This window comes from Protopterus annectens, chromosome 1.part1, assembly GCF_019279795.1.
Source record: "Protopterus annectens isolate FY-2018-M chromosome 1.part1, PAN1.0, whole genome shotgun sequence".
Classification (NCBI taxonomy): Eukaryota; Metazoa; Chordata; order Ceratodontiformes; family Protopteridae; genus Protopterus; species Protopterus annectens.
Genome location: NC_056726.1, coordinates 348,995,330 through 349,019,756, shown reverse-complemented (window position 1 = coordinate 349,019,756; position 24,427 = coordinate 348,995,330). Strand labels below are relative to the sequence as shown.

General features: G+C 40.2%; 1 protein-coding gene across 1 annotated transcript in view; it reads right to left on the bottom strand.

The window, feature by feature from the left end:
• MAD2L2 (mitotic arrest deficient 2 like 2) overlaps positions 1-24,427 on the bottom strand; it is a 294,862-nt gene that overhangs the window by 2,360 nt on the left and 268,075 nt on the right. The window contains exon 7 of the mRNA XM_044075212.1: positions 7,485-7,577. Within this exon, the coding sequence (XP_043931147.1) occupies positions 7,485-7,577 (93 nt within the window). The remainder of the gene's footprint in view (positions 1-7,484; positions 7,578-24,427) is intronic.

Genomic DNA, 24,427 nt, shown 5'->3' with positions numbered 1-24,427 from the left:
CTTGAAGAGAGTCAATGAGGGACTCTGCCTAACCTGGACTGGGATTTTATTCCAGAGTGAAGGGAGCCTCTGTGTTATGAATCTGTCCCTCCAGCATGTCCTATTTATTTCAGTGCTGAGGTTGAAGTCTCTCGAGCGCGTAGCTTGATGGGATTTGGATTTTCTGAGGTGCAGCATGTCCATTAATTCCGGGTTGGACATGGCTTTATACGTCAGGCACAGATCGCCTCTGAGCAGGCGGTATACCACTGAGTAGAGCTTGAGTTTCTTTAACCGGGCAGCATATGGCATCTGTTTGAGCCCTTTGATCTTCTTGGTGAGGTACTTTTGGGGTCTTTCCAGTTGCTCCAGGTAAGGTACATCCCGAAAGGGGCATTGTACTCAATTATGGGCCTGATGAGGGATGAGTAAAGAGGCACGATGACCTCCCCTGATCTAGATGTGAATCCCTTCATGATTAGGTGGGCTATATAAAATGTTTTTCTAACCACTTTGGCCACGTGGTTGTCAAATGAGAGATTGCTATCAACTTGGGTCCCCAGGCCCCTAATTACTTCTTCTGTACTTAATGGATTACCACCTATGTGGTAATTTGTGGGCACTTTGTTTTTGTCAAAGGGATGACTATACACGTTTTGGCGTTTAGCTTGAGGCCATGGCTCTGGCATCAGTTGTCTGTTTCTATGAGGCCCTTTTGGAGGATGCTTGTCTCGGCTGGAGAGTCTATTATGGTGCCCAGTTTGCAGTCATCTGCGAACTTGGTCAGCCACAGTCCTTCCGTGTTGGCCTGTACCTCCGAGAAATATATACCGAACAAGAGATGTCCCAGGACTGAGCCTTGTGGGATGCCACTTGTAACTGGTTTGGAGTCTGACATGGCTCCAGCAATTCTAAACATGTGGGTTCTGTCCTTGAGCCAGTTTGCAACCCATCTAGTGACATAGGGGTTTATATTTAAGCTGGTGAGCTTATCTATAATGCCCAAGTGGGGTATTGTATCGAAGGCTTTTGCGAGGTCCAGGTAGGCTACAAAGCCAGGTGAAATACAAAGCCATGTTTCAGTGATTGTTAAAGATTTGAGTAATTTATTTGGAGGTGTGCCATGCTGTCAGATGTGCAAATAAGTGTGGAGCCACAGCATAATGCATCCGAGGTTATCCAAGTGCAACTAACTCTCGGCAAAACTGCAATCCAAATTGTAGCTTGCTATAGAACATGCCCCAGGACTCCCACTCCTCTTTTTTTTGATATACTGGAAAATATTAGGGTTCAAAAAACACCATAATAATGGGCGATTTCAACTACCCCACCATTAACTGGGAAACCTACTCTTGTACCAACTCCTTTGCTCAACTCTTTCTGGAATTCATAAATTCCAATGTCCTGGATCAACTTATCCACACCCCCACCAGGGGCAACAATACCCTAGACCTAGTCATTACCAACACGAGTGACTGGTGTTCCACACCTGAAGTCAACTCCTCGTTGGTCAGATCCGACCATAAGCTAATCACCCTAGATATCCACATCCCACCCCCACCCAAAGCCAACTTCATGCTTCTTAAGACAAAAGTGGCGAACTTCATGACACCCATGCAGATGGACAACACAGTTACGACTGCTGAATCCTACACAAATGCACTCTATAAGCACTTACACAGGTGCGTGGATCGTGCTATCCCAAACGGAACCAAGACTCTATCCTCCAAAAATGGAAGCCAATCTGGTGGTCCCCTACCATAAACAAATTCTACAACAGAAGGAAGAAACTGTTCCAAAAGAGAGTAAAATCCCATGAGTGGAGGAGCTCCTTGGTCAACCTCAGTAAGAAGCTAAGATACCTCATAAGATCCTCCAAAGCTAGCTATGAAAACAAAATCCCCACTGACTCTAAGGACAACCACAAAGCATTCTATAGCTATGTCAGGAATCTCAACGGCAACACCCAGATCTGCTCTGAGTTGCAGCACAACGGCACGAAAATTACAGAACCAAATGACATTGCCAACATCCTGGCAGATAGGTTCAGTGTTAACTTTAACCCCCTCTCACCCCCTAAAGGGCCCATATCTATACAGGAAGAATGCAGAGTCCCTGTAATCACAAGTACGCTGGTAAAAGATGCACTCTCTAAAGCCAAAAACACAGCATCCATGGGACCGGACAACATCCCAGGCTGCGTTTTACATGAACTTCAGAACAAACTGGCTCCCCACCTAAGCACCATGTTCAATCATAGCCTCATATCAGGCTTTGTGCCCACTGAATGGCGCACAGCAACAGTTATCCCACTCCACAAAGGGGGAGCCACCACTGATCCCAGAACTATCGCCCTAGTAGCCTGACAAGCTTGGTCTGTATCATTATGGGACTCAAACAAAGACATTGATAACCTTCAAACTCTGGACCCCACCCAGTTTGGGGGTTTGTGAAAGGCAGATCATGCCTCCTGAACCTGATCAACTTCTTTGAGGCAGCCACCAAAGCTGTAGACGAGGGTAAGGTGGTTCACACGGTCTATCTTGACCTCGCCAAAGCTTTCGACACCATTCCCCATTCTGGAATTATAGATAAACTCACTAAACTAGGTATAAATCCTTATGTCATAAGAAGGGTTGCCAACTGGCTCACTGACAGAACCCACACTGTAAAAGTTGCAGACTCCAAATCGGACTTCAAACCAGTGACAAGTGGAGTACCACAGGGTTCAGTCCTGGGACCTCTCCTGTTTGGTATCTACTTCTCTGTGTGGATGTGTGGACTATGTTGGTGACAATATTACAAAGGAGAGCATGACTGATAGAGCCTTGTGGTATACCGGTGGTGACTGGGAGGTATGGAAAGAGGGTAGAGTACCATTTTACTGACTGATACCTATTGGATAAGCAGCTTTTGAAGCATAGGAGGTACAGACGGACCTAATGAAGACATATGAAGTAGAAGCTGGTTGTGACAAACTGTACCAAAGGTTTTAGAAAAGTCTAGAAATAAGGAGGAGGCGACTAGTCTGTTATCTCTAATTTTATAGATAGTATCTATATAGGTTAGAAGTGCAGTGTTACTACTATAAGAAGGTCAGAAGCCATGTTGTCTGGGGAATAGGCATTCTTCCTGCAGGAGACAGTTTAGAAATGTTTTTTGAATACATTTTTCAAGGATTTTGGAGGGGGGGATAAGACTGCTAAAGCTCTAAATTTAGTAATGTCTGCTGAATTTCCTCCTTTGTGCAAATGGATAATGTGCAACCTTTCCAGAGAGAGGACATGTTTGACTCCTTTACTGAACTATTTATAAGGACAGAGACAGGATAGGTAATGCTATTGTTTGTTTTCTTAAGGTACTCACTTGGAAGGTCATGAAGAAATAAACTTTGTGCTAACATAGCATTTTTAATATGTCCTAACCTAAAGATTGTAAAAAGTCAATTGTCATGAAGCTCTGGAAAATTAAACTGACTCAGGCTCTATGAAAATAACAAAGTCTATCAAATAAACTAAAAGGTGATATACACCACTCCAACAAAAGTGAAAAGAGCATGAGGCAAACCTGTTTAGGAGCATCATAGACATATTAACATCTGCACAAATATACTACTGGGGTTGTTGATTGGGAGCACTAGATTGCAGATGCCAAAATAGGTAAAACAGCTATGACAATGATGATGCTCTATTAACTATGACTACAAGGTAAATCATACCCTGCTTAATTTTGAAAGTGTGTGTATCACAGACTCCTGGTGATAGGAAAGCTGTCTGTTAAATAACTTTGCCAATGGAGATCATGAGGATTTTTAACAGCTTTAAAGGTACACAAAATGCACTGCATCATAACCAAGAAGGTAAAGACTTTTACAGTCAGGAACAGAACTAGATATAAACATATGCTCCCTGTAGAAGACTACCTGCTAATCTGTTTTGCCAAGCTGTTGCAGCTGGCACCCTGTGGCTGCATCCTCTCTGCAGTGTTTTTTTTTCTCCCTGCCCTAAGAAATTATTTCCTTTCTACCTTTTCATGGAGCTCATTCTGCATTCTCATCACACTTCTATCACACAGAGACAAACGTCTCCATTCTACTCCTCTCCTCCACAGCTCCACCTCTTCACACACTCCACTTCTGGCCTTATGTGCTCAAAGCACATTCTATTTCCTTCCTAGTCTCTAAAGAAAACACAGCCAGACTACTTTTAACACTCATTCTCTCTAAACCACTAATCATACGGATTGTCTTCCTCCGAACCTTTTCCACCTGTTTGGCGGTCTTTTCCCCATTTGGTCTCCAGAACTGGACAGAATATGGGTGCTATATGCAAATTTTCAGTACTTTTACAATTTGTAAAGCTGTGCTTATTTCCATGCAGTCAATTCCACTAGTCCTGAAACTCAGCATCTAATTGACATTGGCTGCCCTTTTTTGTTTAAATTTTATCTGTTTGTTGACCAGGTCAGCCCACTGGATACAACTATCTCTTTCCAAGGGCAGACTTGGGAGCATTGTCTGATTAAGTGACTTGCTCAGAGTCACATAGTAGGCAAATAAACATGGAAAGAATCAAACTCTGTACCCATGCAAAAGAAGCAGTTTAACATCTCAGAGCCTTTAGTCCTCTGTCAACTGTCAGTCACTTTCTTCCTGGTGCCCAAATGCTCACAGGAGACTACTCCTAGGTCTTTCTTCTGGCCCACTGTGTACAACCTGAACCTCACCAAACTCTTGCTAGTAATATCAGTATGGCATATCATGCAGCCCACTAGTGGGATCTACAGCTCATGTAATAATACAAGTCCTAGTTTAACATGCTATTCATAATGCATGTGCACCATTGTATAGATTGCATATGCCACACTGTTGTGTACAACAGTCCAACTATAACTCATGAAGCAGTAGTACGTAATGGAGTAAGACCTCACTGCATGTAAGAAGTTCTTCAGGCACTAAGCAAATATGCAAATGACTTTTCCCAAGTAGGCACAATTCACAAAGCCCACTCAACTGCAGCATGTGCTGGTCCATGTAGGTACACTACAGGAGTCAAATGGCATACTAATATATGATGTAACACTGAAGGCTGTAGTGATTCCACCCTCCCCGGCTAGAATGCTCCTTAACAGACAGTACTGGTCAACACTGTATCCCATCCTTACACCTCTACTGTATGCCAGGAAACTCCTTAACAGCAATGGAGTTCTGTACAATGTAGACAAACTTGCTACCAGCACACTACCTTATCCCAGTCCCACCTTGAGATGCAGACGAGTTCCAAGGGTGCCAGATCCCCCATTACCCAACACGGTAGCAGTGACACCAGCGCAGCAGACATATGGAATGACTCCTGAATCACAATCATTCCTGCAGCCTACTGTGCTACTGTGTAAGGCAGCCAAGTACTAAAGTATGCCTTACCAAGTAGTTGCTGTCATTTTTTTTTTGGTAAGGCAAGTTACACAGTACACAACAGCCTTCCACAATAAGACTGTGTATCACTATCAGGCTATACATAACTACCTCTAGGCCCAGGCAAGCAAATACCTTATTGTTTTTTCACTTACTCGGTGAGGCGGGGGGCTCCCGCTTCTGGCTGCAAGTGCCCGGGTGCGAACCACTCCTGGGACAGTATCAGGTTGGGAGTTTGACTGGGCGGTACACCTGTCAAATAGTAATGCAGGTGTTCTAAGGTAAGCTCAGGGAGGACAGAAACCTCATGTGGAGCAGAAGGGCAAAAGCTTGCTTGATCTTGATTTTCAGTAAGAATACAGATTGTGCAAGTGGAGACTCATGATCCTTCTGTCTTTTTGGGTTTTAAGCAGGAGGTGTCAGAAAAGTTATCACAGGGATAACTGGCTTGTGGTGGCCAAGCGTTCATAACAAAGTCACTTTTTGATCCTTTGATGTCGGCTCTTCCTATCATTGTGAAGCAGAATTCACCAAGCGTTGGATTGTTCACCCACTAATAGGGAACGCGAGTTGTGATTAGACTGTCGTGAGACAGGTTAGTTTTACACCCTACTGATGATTGTGTTGTTGCGATAGTAATCCTGCTCAGTATGATAAGAACCGCAGGTTCAGACATTTGGTGTATGTGCTTGGCGGTAGTAGCAAATATTCAAACGAGAGCTTTGAAGGCCGAAGTGGAGAAGGGTTCCATGTGAACAGCAGTTGAACATGGGTCAGTCGGTCCTGCGAGATAGGCGAGTGCCATTCCGAAGGGACAGACGATGGCCTCAGTCGCCCTCAGCTGACTGAAAGGGAGTCTGGTTCAGATCCCTGAATCTGGAGTGGCAGAGACAGGCACCTCACGGTAACCAGTGCAGTGACGCAAATGATCCTGGAGAAGGCAGCGGGGGCCCCTGGGAGAGATTCCTTTTCATTGTAAAGGGCAGGGTGCCATGGAATGGTGTTGCCCCAAGAGAGGAGTCCATGCCCTGGAAAGTGTCATGGTTCCAGTGGCGTCAGGTGAGCTCTCGGCATCCCTTGAAAATCTGGGGGAGAGGGTGTTAAGTCTCGCTCTGGGCCGTACCCACATCCGCAGCAGGTCTCCAAGGTGAACAGTCTCTGGCATGTTAGAACAATGTAGGTAAGGGAAGTCGGCAAAGCAGATTCGTAACTTCCGGATAAGGATTGGCTCTATGGGCTCCATCTATCAGGCTAAGGCATGAAGCGGGGTTGGGTGCGCGCTGTGGCTGGACAAGGAGTTGCCCCTCGCTGTGCTCACCACTCTTGGGGGGGATGCCGGCGGCAACTCTGGATGCATGCCGGGCCCTTCCTATGGATCACCAAGCCAGTGGCAGGCGCCAGTCCTGACCAGCATCCTGCATCATCCGGCAACTGGCAGCTGATTTAGAACTGGTGCAGACCAGGGGAGTCTGACTGTTTAATTAAAACAAAGCATCGAGAAGGCTCGAGATGGGTATTGACGCAATGGGATTTTTGCCTGGTGCTCTGAATGCTAAAGTGAAGAAATTCAATGAAGTGAGAGTAAACAGTGGGAGTAACTAGGGCTCTCTTAAGGTAGCCAAATGCCTCATCATCTAATTAGTGATGTGCATGAATGGATGAATGAGATTCCCACTGTCCCTACCTACTATCTAGCAAAACGACAGCCAAGGGAATGGGCTTGGCAGATTCAGCGGGGGGAAAAAAGACCCTGCTGAGCTTGACACTAGTCTGGCACTGTCTAGCATACATCTGTGCACTACAAGAAAATGGGACAGAGATAGTGTGCCGCAGGGAGTACCTTGACTCAAGTTCATTTACTCACAGGAATCCCTGGCAGCATACCAAAGACAGTGTGCTAAATGTATGCATGGTTATACATACTGTCTTTGTGAATACCAGATTTTTTTTTTTTAAACATAAATTCATTACTAAATGGGCTTTATTCAACACAAGTCCATTTCAATTCTTACATAAAATGCTTACTTTACAAGAATTCCAGGTACTGCAGCATGTGAACTAACCACAACATTGTTCTTCTTTGGTTCCATACCTTTAAAATATCTGATGTCAAAGTCTTTAGCGGAATGAGCCTGGGGTCACGCATATGTACTTCTTGTTCATCAGCAAATATCCATGGGAAATCCTAGAAAATAATGAAAAGCAGAAACAAGGAAATGTATTCTTTTACTAAACTTTACTAACACGATGTGGGACAATGCAGCAAGATGTCAGTAATTACTGCGCTTCATTAATATATAATGGACTGCATATGACATGAAATTTTAAACATGCTGTTAGGCAGAAACATACTCCTGTTTAATGGACATCAGTTCTTACACATTTTCAATGAATTTTCTACACAAAACAGGTAATTTTACATATTTTTGTTTCACCTGGGGATAGAGGCAACTGCTGAGAGAATGCCACAAAGAAAGACAAAAGAGCTTGTAGAAAGTTAATTAATTTCAGCATTGGACAGAATGGAAAGGCACCGGGGGGGGGGGGGGGCAGATACAAGAGTTCTGCTTGTGTCAGCTGATCTTCAAGAAGACTTACAAATGCCAGTAACACTTGAGTACAACCATCCTATGCCTGTCATACACCTCTTCTGAAAGAAAACTCATGAGAACAAACAATCAGACTGCATTCCCTTTGTTTCATGCTTAGCACCCTTGACACCAGGGTTGAAAACTGTGCACTCCCAACTGCCCTAGCTTGTGCAACTTGCAAGAAAACATATATGCATTTACATACTTGATTTACTTAAAACATGACTAATGTGACAGTTGGAACTGGCTGACATAGGGACGATAAAGCAGAAATAAATTAGCTACTGCACAGGGACCTTTTGAAGATCAGCTTGCATGGCAAGTACCTACATATATTTTAGATGTTACTCGGAAGTTGGGTCCATTTAAATGAGACTGTGCTCTGCTTCCAAGTTTCCAAATTAGGTGCTCTGTAAGTGAAAATGTGGCAAGTACCGAGAGATCTACTCTCCAGGATTCCTCAAATATGAGTGATGTTGAGTTGAGAAAAGCTGGTACATTTGTGTACTAGAGTTTACTTGCATGAATGGTTTTGAGTTGTTACAAAACAATATCCTAAAAATCTCCACTTCACTTCAAAATTGGCATGAATGGGTTCATTAGAAGGAATGCAGAAATAAACTTAGTAATCCAGTCACAAAATCCTAACCATGGAGTCTGTGTCAGCAGACAATACTTAATGAAAACTGAAGTACAACATCCATAGGCACAGAGTAAATAAAACCAGTAACCAGAAGAAATTCTGCTAACACAGGAGTCAAAAGCAAAACAATCCACTTCTATTTTATAAAATCTAATAATTTAGTGCTTTTGCCAGATAATACAAGCCACACTTCTTCAAAATAAACAAATGCCTATATCAGCTGTTCACTTAAATATAAATAAAAAAAATTAACAAAGTCACATGATCTTGTAAGTCCAAATGTAGCAAAACACAAGCTTCTTGGCTTCCCTTAAGGACTCCTCTCGAACCTCTTGCAAGAACAAATCCCAAAACAAACGAAACAGAGTCCAAACTGGTCGTAATCTTTTATTATAAAACGTAAGCGCTTTCAGGTCACAAAAAACCTTCATCAAGTCATAAATGAAGACCAAACAGGCTTTATATTTGGAAGACACACATATGACAATATTCAGAGAATTTTAACCATTATAGAGGCCTTGAACAGAGACAATTCAGAAGCTCTTATAATCACATTAGATATAGAGAAAGCATTTGATTCGGTAAACTGGAAGTATCTATTTAAAATTTTGGAACTTTTGGAATTCCCATTAAACTTTATAAATTTAATAAAGAATATATATAAAGACAACCTGGCTTATGTAAAATTAGGCCCATTTACCTCGGAAGCTTTCAAAATAACTAAAGGCTCTAAGCAAGGTTGCCCTATGTCTCCCATCCTGTTTGCCCTGGCGATAGAATTATTTGCGTCTGCAATAAGTGATCTAAAAATAGAAGGAATTAACTTTTACAATAAATTTAATTCTAAAATCATGTTATTTGCTGACGATATATTGCTGACTTTAAGACCTAATGAAGAGTCCATGCAAGGATTAGAGAAACAAGTAGAAGATTTTTTTTCCATTTCAGGTCTTTGTTTTAATAAATCCAAATCAAAACATATACTTCTAAATAAAATAGATGACATGCATCTGAATAAATATCAAATAATTGGAGAAAAGGTTTCTTCACTAGAATATCTAGGAATTCTTATACCTGAGAACATAGATACTACCATGACCTTAAATTATAATAAAATCCAAAATATAATTCAAAAACAATAGCTGGAATAAATTAATGTTAAACTTGGAAGATAGGTTACAGTTAATAAAAATGATATTACTACCACAAATAAACTATATAGCATTAGCAATCCCTATTTTACCAGATAAAAAAGTTATAAAGACAATACAGAAACTTTTAATGGATTTTCTTTTGTATCCAAAAAATAATAGAATTGCATTCTCACATTATATTAGACCCTGGGACTTGGGAGGAATTAAATTTCCAGACATAGAAACGTATATTAAAGCTTCCATCATTAAACTTATACTAAATTGGGTAAATCCAAATTATTCATCCGCATGGAAAATTTTACATTTAACTTTTTTCTTAAATGAAAACAAAATATTAAAAAATATGGATTTGGAGAATTATAACAACATATTTTGGCATGTTCTATGTCATAGCTTACAAAATAAAACAACAAAGCCCACTAATTTATCATATCTGAATAATATTTATAATCTATTTAGAAAATTTATAATTACAAATCCAGATATAAAATTATGGTTCGATCTCTTAATACCATTTAAAACATCAAAGAATTTTAAAGAAAAAAATCCAAGAAAAAATACTCATTAATTGGGAATCCAAAACTTTATTTACTGGTTTCAATGCTTAAATAATCACAGTACTTTAACCACCCAACAAGTAATAAATGAGTTTAGTATATCTGAAATAGACAGAACAGAACTTCAAAAAATACTACAATATGCAAGTGATTTACGTAGAATTATTAATGGTTCAAGCTTTAATACTATACCTAAGTTCATAAAATATATGCAAGAATTGATTTATGGAAATCATAATAAGCTAATTTCTATATCTAAATTATACAAAATTTTAATAGTGTATAAAACCAAAATAGGTCAAAATGTTGTGAACATTTTAACAAAGGACTTGACAATAAATCTATCATCTGAAGGTATAAATGACCTTTTGTTGTCAGTTAAGCTAACATCAAACTTCCAGATATGGAAAATCTTCACATGGAAATTTTTACATAGAGCCTTTTATACACCATATAAAATAGCCAAATTTGACCCTGCCCAAAAGCCCACATGCTGGAGATGTACTGTAAACTGTAAGGCAGATTGGATACATATATTTTATGATTGCATTAAAAATTCTGGGAAGATATTAATAGATTTCTTCAAGCCATTTATAATGATAAATTTGTTCTAACAAAATCTTTAATTTTTTTGAATGTAGATGACTCAGTAACTATGAGTAAAAGTGATCAATATATTTTATGGTCTATTCTGGCTGTAGCCAGAAAATGTATAACAAGAAAATGGAAATCCACTGTTCCTCCAAGCTATGAAGACTTCATATCTCTATTAAAGGAATCTGCACAGAAAGAAATAAAAGTCAAAGAAGAAAGAATTTTTCCCAGACGTTGGACAGACAATCCTTGGAATAAAATCTTAATACTTATATAGACACATTACAAAAGGACAGAATTTCTTCTACAGGAAATTGAAATGTCATAAACTAAGATGAACTTATGTGAATATATGCCAGTAAAGGTTATACTAGTTCTATGAGATTATTCCTCTTTATAACCTTATTGGTTAATCCTTTTCATTGGACCACCTGTAAATATTGTACATATTGTTATAGTTATTAACTATTTTCTTTTATTTTGAATTGTAATTTAAAATTTACTGTATCATAATTTGTCTACAAACAAAAAAAAAATAAAAATTATTTAGCAAAAAAAAAAAAACCTTCATCAGACAAACTTCACATAACCATGACAGTCTTTAAATATTAAAGCATTTCTAAAAGCAACCATTTACTTTCTATACTTGACCCGCCTTTGCTTTAAGGCTGGTTTTAAAGGTACAGAACTAATTACCCAGGTGGGTTGTCAGTAGCCAACTGTATGATCCATCTCAACTCTGCATACCCATGTAGATCATACTTTTGCATTTATGGTTCTGCATGTTGCACAGATGAAAATAAAAGGGGGGGGGGCACTGTCAATGATACAGAGTATGCAGAGTTAAGATGGATCATAACAGTTGGCTGTTGACAACCCACCTGGGTTAAATAGTTATGTACCTTTAAAACCAGCCTTAAAGAAAAGGCAGGTCAAGTATAGAAAGTAATTGGTTGCTTTTAGAAATGTTTTAATATTTAAAGACTGTCATGGTTATGTGAAGTTTGTCTGATGAAGGGTTTTTTTTTAACCTGAAAGCGCTTACGTTTTATAATAAAAGATTACGGCCAGTTTGGACTCTGTTTCGTTTGTTTTTGGATATGATCTAGTAAGTCAGTTGACACAACATACGTAAACCTAACATTATAAACATCAATTTAAAACTTGCAAAATTTAATTTATAACATTTGATGACATAAATACACATTTCATGGGCAAGCCCCTTTGTACCCACCATGTGGGGGCACAGCCCCCACACCCCCTGCATACTATACATGCCAACTCCAAGATCGTACTACAATGGGGGAAAAGGGTAAATTCCCCGATCCTCACCGTAAAGCGGTTTCTATTCAAAAGCTTTGATTTTTCAGAAAATTTATCATATGGTCCCGACCATATTAATTTTGAGTTTCTGAAAACTTGAGCTACTGACAGGGACCCATTAAAAAAGCCCTAAAATAAATCAAAGCCAGCTATAGTTTTACCAAGCTCAGCTTTAGTATACTTGCAATGCTAATATACTCATTTGGACCTGGAAACTCAAGGAGCCCAACCTTAATGGCCAAAACAGTTCCCTGACTTCTAATTTGGTTTCCCAACTGTCTTCTCTTTTACTGATGTCAACCATTTCCAAAATGGAAAATTTATATCAAACACATACATATCCAAGTAAGTTTGCTTGAGAATTTTTTTGTATCAGTTCTCTGTGTACTATATGAAAGTGTTCATAAAACCATAAAACCTCTAACACCTCTCAGTTTTTCCAGCTCAACATGTTACCAAATGTGCAACAAGCCTGATATATTACCAATATACTTCTGTAGTTTCTGTATCTATATTTAATCCAAAGTAGGGCTTTTAATAAAGCACTGGCTTTATTTTTTTTCTTTAATAAAGAGCACAGTATATGCATCCCCTCATTTAATAATTCCCAATTTTTGAAGCAATCCATCGGTACTTATATTCTCTGTTTTCTCAAAAATATCTTTAAAGTTATTTGATAAATAAAAGTAGGGGCTTTACCCTGGATGCTAACAAATGCTTTAACAATACACAAACATTATTTTTTAACAATATCCTGGACACTTTTGATATCATTATTATATTTCAATATCACAGCTCTATCAAAGGCCCCTTTTTCATTAAGGGTTACTGGTTGGTGGCCAGTAGACAATACTGACAAAAACAGTAGTAAAAGGATCCATTTTGGTGGTCCTCTCAAGAGGTCTTGCACACAATGAAGAAAACATGCAACAGCAGCCACATGTAGCAACAACATGCTTTGACAATGCTGCCACTATACCTTTTACAAGCCCATATGCCAACAGATTTTATGTATGTATGCTTGTGGACTGAGTAAGTGGAGCACTCAGCCCTTTTCATTGGGTGAAATTTCTCTGAAATAGAAGGTGGGGTTCGTCTGCTAAGCAGTACTTTGTTGGTGCTCATACCATATTAACACCTGGATAATTACGTGAAGAGGATCAACTCAGATTTGTGAAGATCTGTAAGTATTGTTTACATTCCTCGGCAAAAGTAGTCTGGAAGGAAAAGGCAGAGAAGCTGGAATTTCAAGAGGAAACGTTTGTTGCTGGAGTACTGAAGTGGCTAATTAATGTTTTGGTGGCTTTCCACACTAAATATGAGAAATAAGCTAAAGTTTTCCATTTCTGAGATATGCAGTCTTGGCTATATTAGTAGTAATTGTGTGTGCTCTTCTCAGGTCTACGTAAACTCAGTGTTAATTACTATTGACGGTCTTTCACCCAGGTTTTCTACGCATTCTTTGTATTCAGATGCAGCGGTCTTCTCTTGGCCATAGCTATATTAATGGAAATAGAATGTACTGAATAATGAACAGTTAGGAGAAGAATTAGGTATAAGCCAGGCTGGTAATGAATAGTTAGGAGAAGAACTAGGTATAAGCCAGGTTGGAGTCTGTCTGTCTATGCATAAAAAGGAGTCCAAGCAATAGCCTTTAATAGGATATACCAAGGCTATACCTTTGGAGTCTGGAACTACAGTATCAATGTTGCGGAAGCTTTATAGACTTTTGAATTATAACAATGACAAGTTTGAGCTGTTAGAATTTAGGTAAAACTACTACAATGAGACAGCAGTGGAGAATGGTTACAATAAAGTCTAGAGAGAGAATACAGTTGTGTAAGTAAACTTACTATAACAGTAGATGCTCATATGATTGCTGCTGCAATAGTACAAGCCACATGGGCTATAGCCTCTCAAGGATATAACCAGCTGGCTAACTTATAATACCTAAATAAACACGTAAACTGATGAAACAAAAAAGGATAACGCACAACAACGCAGGAACTGGAACTGTAAATAGTTTATTTAGCACTTTTGTCAGTTTTACACTCGACTTCAGAATAACATCATTTGTCAAACCACAACTTTATACAGCCAAGCTGGATCATGTGACTTGTTTTAAATTGAATTAAACGCTTACTAAAATTTAAAGTCACATTAAATTATCTATTAGACACACAATTGGTACCCTAACAAAAACAACCTATTAAAAACTGCATTAAAAATGAAAGCATACCTATATATAAATTCAGGTACCAGTATAAAAGGACCCAATTACTTTTTTACTTATTGCTTTCTAGAAATAACACTGCATAAATAATTTTTATAATAAAAAAAAAAAATCAAAAACTCTGTACTTTCTAATTATTAAAATTCATTAAATCATAATATTTCACTACCAATCCAAAAAAATAAAATACAAGTGAAATAAATTTAGTTGTGAATACAAATACTGTACATACAAAATTGCATATGTTAACGAAGCATACTTAGATGCGATATTCAGCCTTCAATTTTAAATAGCTAGTGAGGGACACCATATCGTTCAATCCTGGCGGGCTGGTGGCATTGACCCTTAATTGCCATATAAGCTCTTTCTATTCTAATATCAACTCAATGGGGCCCCCATACTACTGTATTCAATTTGCTCTATAACCATAACAGTACAGTTGTGTACACTTACCATAAATGTAGATGTTAGAGTGTCTTCACTGTTGCAGTCATCACTGTAGGGTTCTTCCTGCCGGCAGGCAGCCCTCGGTTGGCCAGAATCCCAAAGTCTGGGTCCGGCGTCGGCTGTTCAGTCATGCTCCCTGACGTCAGAGCGCCAGGAGTACAAAGCTGCCAGCCGACACCATGTTCACCAGTTTTTCTTGCCCCAGATGTCAGGTGCCCAAAAGTGAAGGCTAATAGTAAAACAAAAATGTAACACAACAAACCCCATACCCTGCAGCAAATACACCTCAGAAGAAGGGTGACGTAGGAAACCACACTAATAAAAGTATAAGAGGGGACAGGAGGGTGGGTAACCCAGACTGCAACAGTGAAGACACTCGAACATCTACATTTATGGTAAGTGTACACAACTGTACTATGTTCATCGTGTTTCACTGTTGCAGTCATCACTGTAGGGTTGAATCCCAAAGCTGAGATAAAGGGTGGTGGTTATAGAGTAGAAGGGGCGGCTAGAAGGCCTTGCAAGACTGCAGAAGCAAAGCCTGCCCTAGACGCCCTAGACTTAGAGTAAAGAGGGATATTATAGTGCTTAGAAAAAGTATGCACTGAACTCCAAGTTGCAGCTTCCAAAATATTTTTGGTAGTTTCTCCCCTGAGAAAGGCAGCTGAAGTAGCAGCAGCTCTGGTAGAGCGAGTCCTAATTTTTCCTAGGATTTGCTTTCCATGATGAGAGTAACAAAATCTGATTCCATGAGCAATCCATTTAGAAATGGTCTGTTTTGAAATAGCTTTGCCTTGGGAATTTGTTGCATAAGAAACAAACAGTTGCTCTGTTTTCCTGATATCCTTGGTTCTGTCCAGGTAAAAACGAAGTTGCCTGTGTACATCCAAGGAATGCAAGATCCTTTCCCCCTTATTTTGTGGATTAGTGAAAAAAGTTGGCAGGTGAATAGTTTGATTTGAAACCACCTTCGGCAAGAAAGTAGGATTAGTCCTTAAAGACACCCTATCTTGATGAAAAATAATATAAGGTTCCACAGTCATGAGTGCTTGTAACTCCGAGACTCTCCTGGCTGAAGTCAAAGCCAGCAGGATAGCAGTCTTCCATGATAAATACTTAATATCAGATGTGGCAGAAGGTTCAAAAGGAGGCAGAGTGAGTTTTTCCAGAACATAGTTGAGGTCCCAGGCAGGTATGGGTGGTGTCCTAGGGAGCCTTAAATTCTTTGCTCCTTTGAGATATTGTTTCAGAAGTGGATGCGAAAAGATTGGAGGATCTGTATTGTAATGTGCAGAGATAGCTGAGGCATGTATTTTTATGGAGGAGAAGGATAAACCCATATGTAACATGTCTGTCAGGTAATGTAGAATCAATGGGATATTAGGAATGAGAGGATCCGAATTCTGAGCATGCATCCAGGTGCAAAATCTCTTTCACTTACCTGCATAAGATTTTCTAGTGCTAGGCCGTCTGGCTTCTAAGATGACATCCATGACCTGTTTAGGAAGGGTAGGGTTAATCATAGACCCTGAATACGCCAGGCTGCCAGGCTGAGAGTTTTGATATGAGAGTGCAGAACCTGGCCCTGGCGTTGGGACAAAAGATTTGGAATCGGAGGTAAAATGCAAGGAGGCTCCTGGGATAGATTCATCAGTGTTGAGTACCAAAATTGACGAGGCCAATTTGGGGCCAGTAAAATCATCTTGGGTTTGTCCTGCTTGATCTTTAATAACACCCGTGGAAGAAGAGGTAGTGGAGGAAAAGCATACCCCGAGAGGTTCCTCCAACTGAATGAGAGAGCATCCACTTTCCATGCTAGTTTGTGAAATGTCCTTGTGCAAAAAATCTAACTGGTGGTTGAGGGGGGATGCAAACAGATCTATGTCCGGGCAGCCCCAGGCTTCTGTAATCATCTTGAATATTTGAGTGTCTAGCATTTACTCGTGTGGGTCTGACAGGTTCCTGCTCAGGCTGTCTGCCAGAATATTTTGTTTCCCTGGCAGGAACTGAGCTTGTAGATCCACTTTGCAAGCTAGAGCTGTGTTTCATAGAGTCATGGCTAGTCTGCAAAGGGGGTAGGAGTGTGAACCCTCTTGCTTGTTTATGTACCACATAACTGTGGTGTTGTCTGTCCGTATCAGTAGTTGTCCTGGCTGTAGAAGATCCCTGAAAGCCAAGAGGGCATTCTGTACAGCTAACATTTCTTTTAAATTGATATGTAGGTGCTTCTGATCCTCTGTCCAAAAACCTTGCAGGCCTTTCCCCTGCAAGTGGGTTCCCCATGTGTAATCCGAGGCATCCATGGTTAACACTTGGTTGGCTGGAGGCAGACTGAAGGCTTTCCCTTTGTTGTGAAGACATGCCATGGTCCACCAATGGAATTCCTTTTGTAGGCAAGGCAAGACAGCAATCTGTGTGTCTAGACTGTGGCAATGCTGGGACCATACACTTTTTAGGTACCATTGTATTTTTCTCATATGTAGTCTTGCATATGGTATGACAAGGATGCAGGAGGCCATGTAACCCAAAGCCTGCAGGAATTTCCTTGCAGTTAGCTGAGACATTAACACCAAGGTTTTGAAAGTTGAAGCCAGCTGTAGTTGTTTTTCGGATGTCAGGAATGCCGTCTGGGTTGTTGTGTTTAGAAGAGCACCCAGAAAAGTTATCTGTTGTGTGGGTGTCAAATTTGACTTTATGTTCACAGTGAATCCCAGGTACTTAAGCAGATTTTGAACAAATTCCAGGTGCTGGAGTAAGACATCCTTGCTGTCTGCTTGAATAAGGCAGTCATCCAGATAAGGGTAAATTTGAATTCCCTTGAGCCTGCAATAAGCTATTACTGGTGCCAGGCACTTGGTGAAGACTCTGGGCGCAGTAGACAAGCCAAAGGGCAGCGCAGGGAATTGGTAATGTTTCGAGCCGGCCTTGAACCTGAGGTATTTTCTGCACTCCTGTCTGATAGAGATGTGTAGGTAAGCCTCTTTTAAATCCAGTGTCACCATCCATGCATTTTTGCCCAACATTGGCAGGAGCTGCTGCAGAGTAAGCATCTTGAACTTTAGTATCTCTAGGAAAGTATTTAAGACGGACAGATCCAGGATGGGTCTCCATGAATTTTGTTTTCTGGGAACTAGAAAGAGCCTTGAGTAAAAGCCTTGCCCCGTCTCTGATTGTGGAACCAGTTCTATGGCCCTCATAGCCATGAGGGACCCCACCTGGTTTAATGCCTCTGCCCATTGGTGTTTTGGTAGGTCTGGCCATCCGTTTGGTCTTGGCAAGGTATGAAAGTGGAATTTGTAACCTCTTGAAACTACATCCAGAACCCACTTGTCTTGGGTTATGTAAGTCCAATTTTGTTGAAAAAGAGAGTTTTCCTCCTAGAGGGGCTTCCAGGAGAGAGGTTCCTGGAGCCATGCAGGGGGAGTCATTGAGCCTGTTTTCTATAAGATTGAGGTCTGTCCTCTCCACCCCTGGGGGTGGAAGCACTCCACTGTCTAGGTCTGTAAGCGGTCTGTGCTTGGGCCCTCCCTCTGGAGTGCCTATATCTACCCCTCTGAGACCTGTCCGAGCTGGGAAAGGACCAATTTCTGCTAAATCTTGGGGGCTGAACTTGTAAGAAATCCTTAACCGTTTGCATGGATTTTGCCTTATCCTCCATTTTCTTTATCACCTCTTCAGCCTTAGACCCAAACAAAACATTATGCTGAACAGGAGCATCCAGTAACTTTGCTTTCACTTGATCAGGTAAGTTTTGTTCCTTTAACCAAGCATGCCTTCTAATGACTGTGCCAGTGGCAGCCGCCCTGCATGAAACCTCCAAGGCATCAAAACCACAGTGTAAGCCATGCTTCCCCACTTGCTCAGTAGCATGCATCAAATCGTGTAATTCCTTATTATCTGCACATGCAGAAATGGTACCTAGCTTTTGTTTCATAACAGACAGCAGAAATTGCTGATATTTTAGCATATGAAATTGACAATTTAAAGCCCTAATGGATAAAGTAGCAGAAGTGTACACTTTTTTGCCCCATCTCTCCAAAGCTCTAGAATCCTTATCTGACGGAATAGGGTTTTTAGCAGAGGCAGCCTTAACACCCTTAGGACCCTGAGAAATGGTTTCTGGATCAGCAGCAGGATTTTTGAGTTAAATTAGCCTCAGAAAAGACATCATCCACAATATCCAAAATGGGAGGAACAGCCAGGGGTCTGTGTTGTGGAAGAAGAAAATCCCTAAGCCTTCTCTTAGATTCAGAGTACTCCTGTCCTTCCCAGTGAAAATGTTCCCTCATGTCATGTAAGGTTTCCCCAAAAGAGAAATCCTCAGGGGGAGAAGCTGATGGAATGGATTCCTCAGCATCAGAATCCTCATAAGGAGGGAAAGTATATTCCTGTTCAGAGGAAGACACTGAAGAAATAGATGCCTGATCAGAGGATTCATAATCCAATTCTTGCCTTGGCCTTTTGTCTGGAGGGGGATGTGAACCCCTAATCATGGTTAATAAGTCCTCCGCCATTTTAAGCATCTGTTTCTGAGATTTGGGTCGCGGAGCAGAAGAGGCCTGGGCTGGAGCCTTTCATTTAGAAGGAGTCTTCGCCTTTGTCTTTGCCTTTATCAGAAGCTGTGTAGGCCTGAAAACCCCCTTGGAAACCGGTACCTGCACAGTGGCTCCAGATCCATCCGAGGGATCATTGTCCGAAGGTCCTGCAGCTGGAGTACTCAAAGGCCCAGATGGCTCCTCGTGGGAGTCCGTTTCGGCAATCGGTTTGGAAATGGCCGACAACAGGGGCTGCGAAAGCGCCTCACTGACGACGGCCGAACCTGTAGCTGGCTCTGCTTGTAAACCGTCATCTGATTTGGACCTCGGAGGCCTGTCCTTATCCTTGCATCGTTTGTGAACTCCGGTAGTCAGAAGCGTGTCCGACGACATACTGTAATTAAATCGCCTACCAAAGTAGTGAAAAGCAAAATTGTACCTCCGCTTAATAGTACGTGGGTTAAATCTAGCACAAAACCAACAACTAGCTACGTCGTGGTCAGGGCCTAAACAAGGAATACAGTAAGAGTGGAAATCCTTATGCCGTATTTGCTTCCCACAAGAAATACAATTATTAACTTTTTCTGACATCGGAGAGCAAGAAAAAAAGTTTCCCCAACGGGGTACTTAGCTTTGAGAAGAAGAAGAAAGTCTTCGGAATGAAGCACGAAAAAATATCAGGAGTCAGCCGGCCGGCACTTGCGAACTGCTTCCACTGCACGGCAAGAAAGACTGGTGAACATGGCGTCGGCTGGCAGCTTTGTACTCCTGGCACTCTGACGTCAGGGAGCATGACAGAACAGCCGACGCCGGACCCAGACTTTGGGATTCTGGCCGACCGAGGGCTGCCTGCCGGCAGGAAGAACCCTACAGTGATGACTGCAACAGTGAAACACGATGAACATCTTAAATTTATGTTGAGGAAATCGATTCAGATGTTTTGCCAAGGTGTTGTTCAAATTGCTCTTACTAATGTCATAGACATGTTGGTAAATCCATTGCCTATGGGCATTTTTGGTCTTCCCTATATAATACACTTTGCATTCCTGACACTTTGCGACATACACATTTTTACTGCTACAATTAAATTTTTGACTCAACCTAACAGTTCCATATTTTTGAATACTGATGTTATTGCCTTCTAAGATGTACTGGCATTGTGTGCAGTGTCCACATTTTGTCATCTGTCCAATCCTGCAATTTTTTTTACCTCCTTATTCTGTTCTAACAAATTTTTAAAACTTAAATCTTTTTTATATACCACAATGGGTTTATCTCCTATCCTTTTACCAATTTCATTACTTCTCAAACTAAACCAGTTTTTCCTCAGGATATCCCTGATCCCATAAAACTGTGGGTTGCATGTCAAAATCATGGCATTCTTAAATGTAATGTTGGTAGTGGCCTCTAACTGCTGTGCAGTGGAGATTTCAACAAGGGGGTTCTCATCCTGTGTTCCCCTCCCCAATAATGGGTAAAAATAACCCATTTTCCTTTTTTCTATAACCTCTAAAGAATGGGTTCCACAAGCTCGACTGGGTAACCTCTTCTCAATAACATCCCTTGTAGGACATCAATTTCTTTATAAAATGTCTCTAAGTCACTAACCATTCTTGCCAACCGCACCCCTTGGCCTTTAACTAGGGACCTTTTTTGGTACAGTGGGTGCCCGCTGTCATAAGGTAGGAGGGAGTTAGAATAGGTTGGTTTCCTATACACATTAGATGTAAAATTCTGAAGTTCCCTATTTTTGTTGATCGAAATGTCTAAGTAACTGATGGTATCATAGTAAAATGAAGAAATGAAGTACTGATGTTAAGGTACTGAAAAAACTCCCCCAACTGTTCTTGACTGCCTTCCCAAAATATCAGGATATCATCCAGGTATCTACCCATAACATTTACAAAGCATATACCCTGGAGATATAAAAAAAGTTGTTAACTCCCACTGTGTTAAGACAATATTGGCAAATATGGGGTTGCAAGCCGCCCCCGTGGCAACACCTGAGGTTTGCCTGAACAGTTGGTTGTCAAAAATAATATAGTTGTTTTCCAAAATCAATTCAATCAATGCTCTAAAAGTCAAAATCCTTGAGTGGGTAAAACTGGTATGTCCACATAGGAAATCATAAAACATATCAATATCCTCCTCATGTGGTACGACATTAAACAAATCTTTTACATTTATCATCACTAAAATTAAGTTATCAATATATATATTTCCTTCTTGATTTTCTTTAAACAATCCCAAGAATCCTTTATGATATGTTCAAATTTTTGAAGAGTTGTTTTTAAGTAACAGTCAATATATTACATGGTCAAAGTTTTAGATGCTTTTGCATCAACTATGGGTCTGTGGGGTGGATTTTTAATGTTTTTGTGAATGTTGGGAATTCCGAAGAAAGTAGGAATTCTGGGGTTAGTCTGTAATAGGAAGTAAAACTCGTTGCTGGTGATCTGATGGTTAAGAAGTAGATTGTTCAAAGCTATGTCTATATTTCTATAAGCAATGTTGAGTTCATTCAAAGAAACTTCCTCATACCCTTCAAAAAGGAACACAAACATCTTGTCAATATACGTCTGCTGGCCCATTACTACCAGCTCCCCTCCCTTATTGGGTTTCATGACCTGAAATGACCTGTTTTTGGCAATACTGTTCAAGAGCCTCTGTTCACTCTCACTTAAATTTTGTTTTTGACATGTACCATTACTCCTTCCTAATAAGTCTCTGATATCATTGTCAAATATAGAATCATATAATTGAAGAACAGGGTGCAGAGGGGGATTTTTATACACACTTTGCTTCTTACCTATATTGGTAAATTCAGGGGATTGTTCCCTGTTCATAATTAAGCTAAATTTCAACTTCCTAACGTACAACTTAAGGTCTAGTAAAGTCTTATCTATCTGGGCCTTTCTTGTCGGTACAAAATTGAGCCCTTTTTGGAATAGGTTTGCCCATTCATTGGTTACCTCATGGCAACTTAAGTTGTAAATTTTGAAGTCACACTGTTCATTTTGGACAATTGTCAAATTATCCATCCACTTTGTGAATGGAGTTATCCGCTATATCATAAATCAATTCCATCTCCACCCTGATCTCCCCCCCTCCCCGGAAAACCAGTCCCTTGACTGTGACCATTCCAGGTAGTCCTCTGGTATGTCCAATTGTTGAAATTTTGCTGTCACTGACTTTCTATCCTCTCCGATCTCCTGAGAGGAACCCTAAACGAACACCATCGTTGCAGGTGTTTTGATTAAAACCACTGATGTATTCAACTCCTTCTTCATGCTCATTGATAGATGTATTACCTTGGTTAATGAAGTTTTCAGCATTAACTCCCCTAGGGTTGTTACCCTTAGGAGGGGGAAAGGCTTTACCTGCTTCATATTCTTGTTTGTCCCTCTCAAGTTTCTTACTCTATTTTTTACATTACTAATAATTTTGTCCACGTTAACAAACAAGGCCCTGTACTCATCCTGTTTAAAGTTAAAGCACAAGTCTTGTTTAATATAATCATTCATTATATTCACAGTTTCTTTTAAAGTAGTCAATTTATTTTCATTGTCTCTTACCAGTACTTCTAGTAGCTCACAGCCATGTCGGCTAAACATTGCCACCAGTTTGCAATGTAAATCTGAGCCATTTATCAGTCCATATGGAAATTTCCAACTATGAAGGCCTTTAGGAACATGTTTCCTTCTCAAACATTCCCTCAAATAATTGTTTTCCACTTGTAGCTCTCTTAATTTGAGCACCTCCGGTTCCACAGCTTTCAGCTGTTGATCTAGGGTGCCATTAGTAATGTGCCGCTGTGTCTGTGTAAAAACACAGTCGCTTCTGTTGTTGATTCACTCCATAATGCAGAAACTCTGCTGTGCTTCCACCCAATTGGTTTCCTGGAAACACCCTCATCCATTCAACGAGTTAGATGATGAAGCTCCAACCTGGCTAGTGTAAACAGGACTTCTCTGTCTGGGAGGAATAGTTGAAAGTTGGGTCTCCTGCATAGAATACAAACCCTCCTCCGTATTCCCTCCAAACGTGATGGGGTAAGGGTGTAGCCTCCTTCCAAATCCAATAAGCTGCTGTGTGAGCATCTCGATTAAGGCAGAAAGGTTCCCAATGGATTTAACCAAATCATTGTTGGAACCGGCAGCTCTTGTAACCACTTGTGTGTCGTTTTTCGTAAATGAAGCCAATAATACCTAAATAAACATGTAAACTGATCAAACAAAATGCACATCAAGGCAGGAACTGGGACTGCAAACAGTTTATTTAGCGCTTTTGTCAGTTTTACACTCTACTTCTTCAGAATAGCATCATTTGTCAAACCACAACTTTATATAGCCAAGCTGTATCATGTGACTTGTTTTAAATTGAATTAAACGCTTACTAAAATTTGAAGTGACATTAAATTATCCATTAGACACACAGTTGGTACCCTAACAAAAACAACAACCTATTAAAAACTGCATTAGAAATGAAAGCATATCTATATACAAATTCAGGTACCAGTATAAAAGGGCCCAATTACTTTTCATACTTATTGCTTTCTAGAAATAACACTGCATAAATCATTTTTATAATAAAAATAAAAAAAAAAAAAACTCTGTACTTTCCAATTATTAAAACTCATTAAATCATAATATTTCACTACCAATCCAAAATAAAAATAAAATACAAGTGAAATAAATGTAGTTGTGAATACAAATACTATACATACAATTTTTTTTCTGTTATTAAACATACTTAGATGTGATATTCAGCCTTCAATTTTAAATAGCTAGTGAGGGACACATCATCGCTCAACCCCGGGGGGGGGGGGGGGGTTGCTGGTAGCATTGACCTTAATTGTCATATAAGCTCTTTCTATTCTAATATCAACTCAATGGGCCCCCTCTACTAATGTATTTGATTTGCTGTAGCTTCCAAAGCTTCAGGGCAGCTTCCATGTG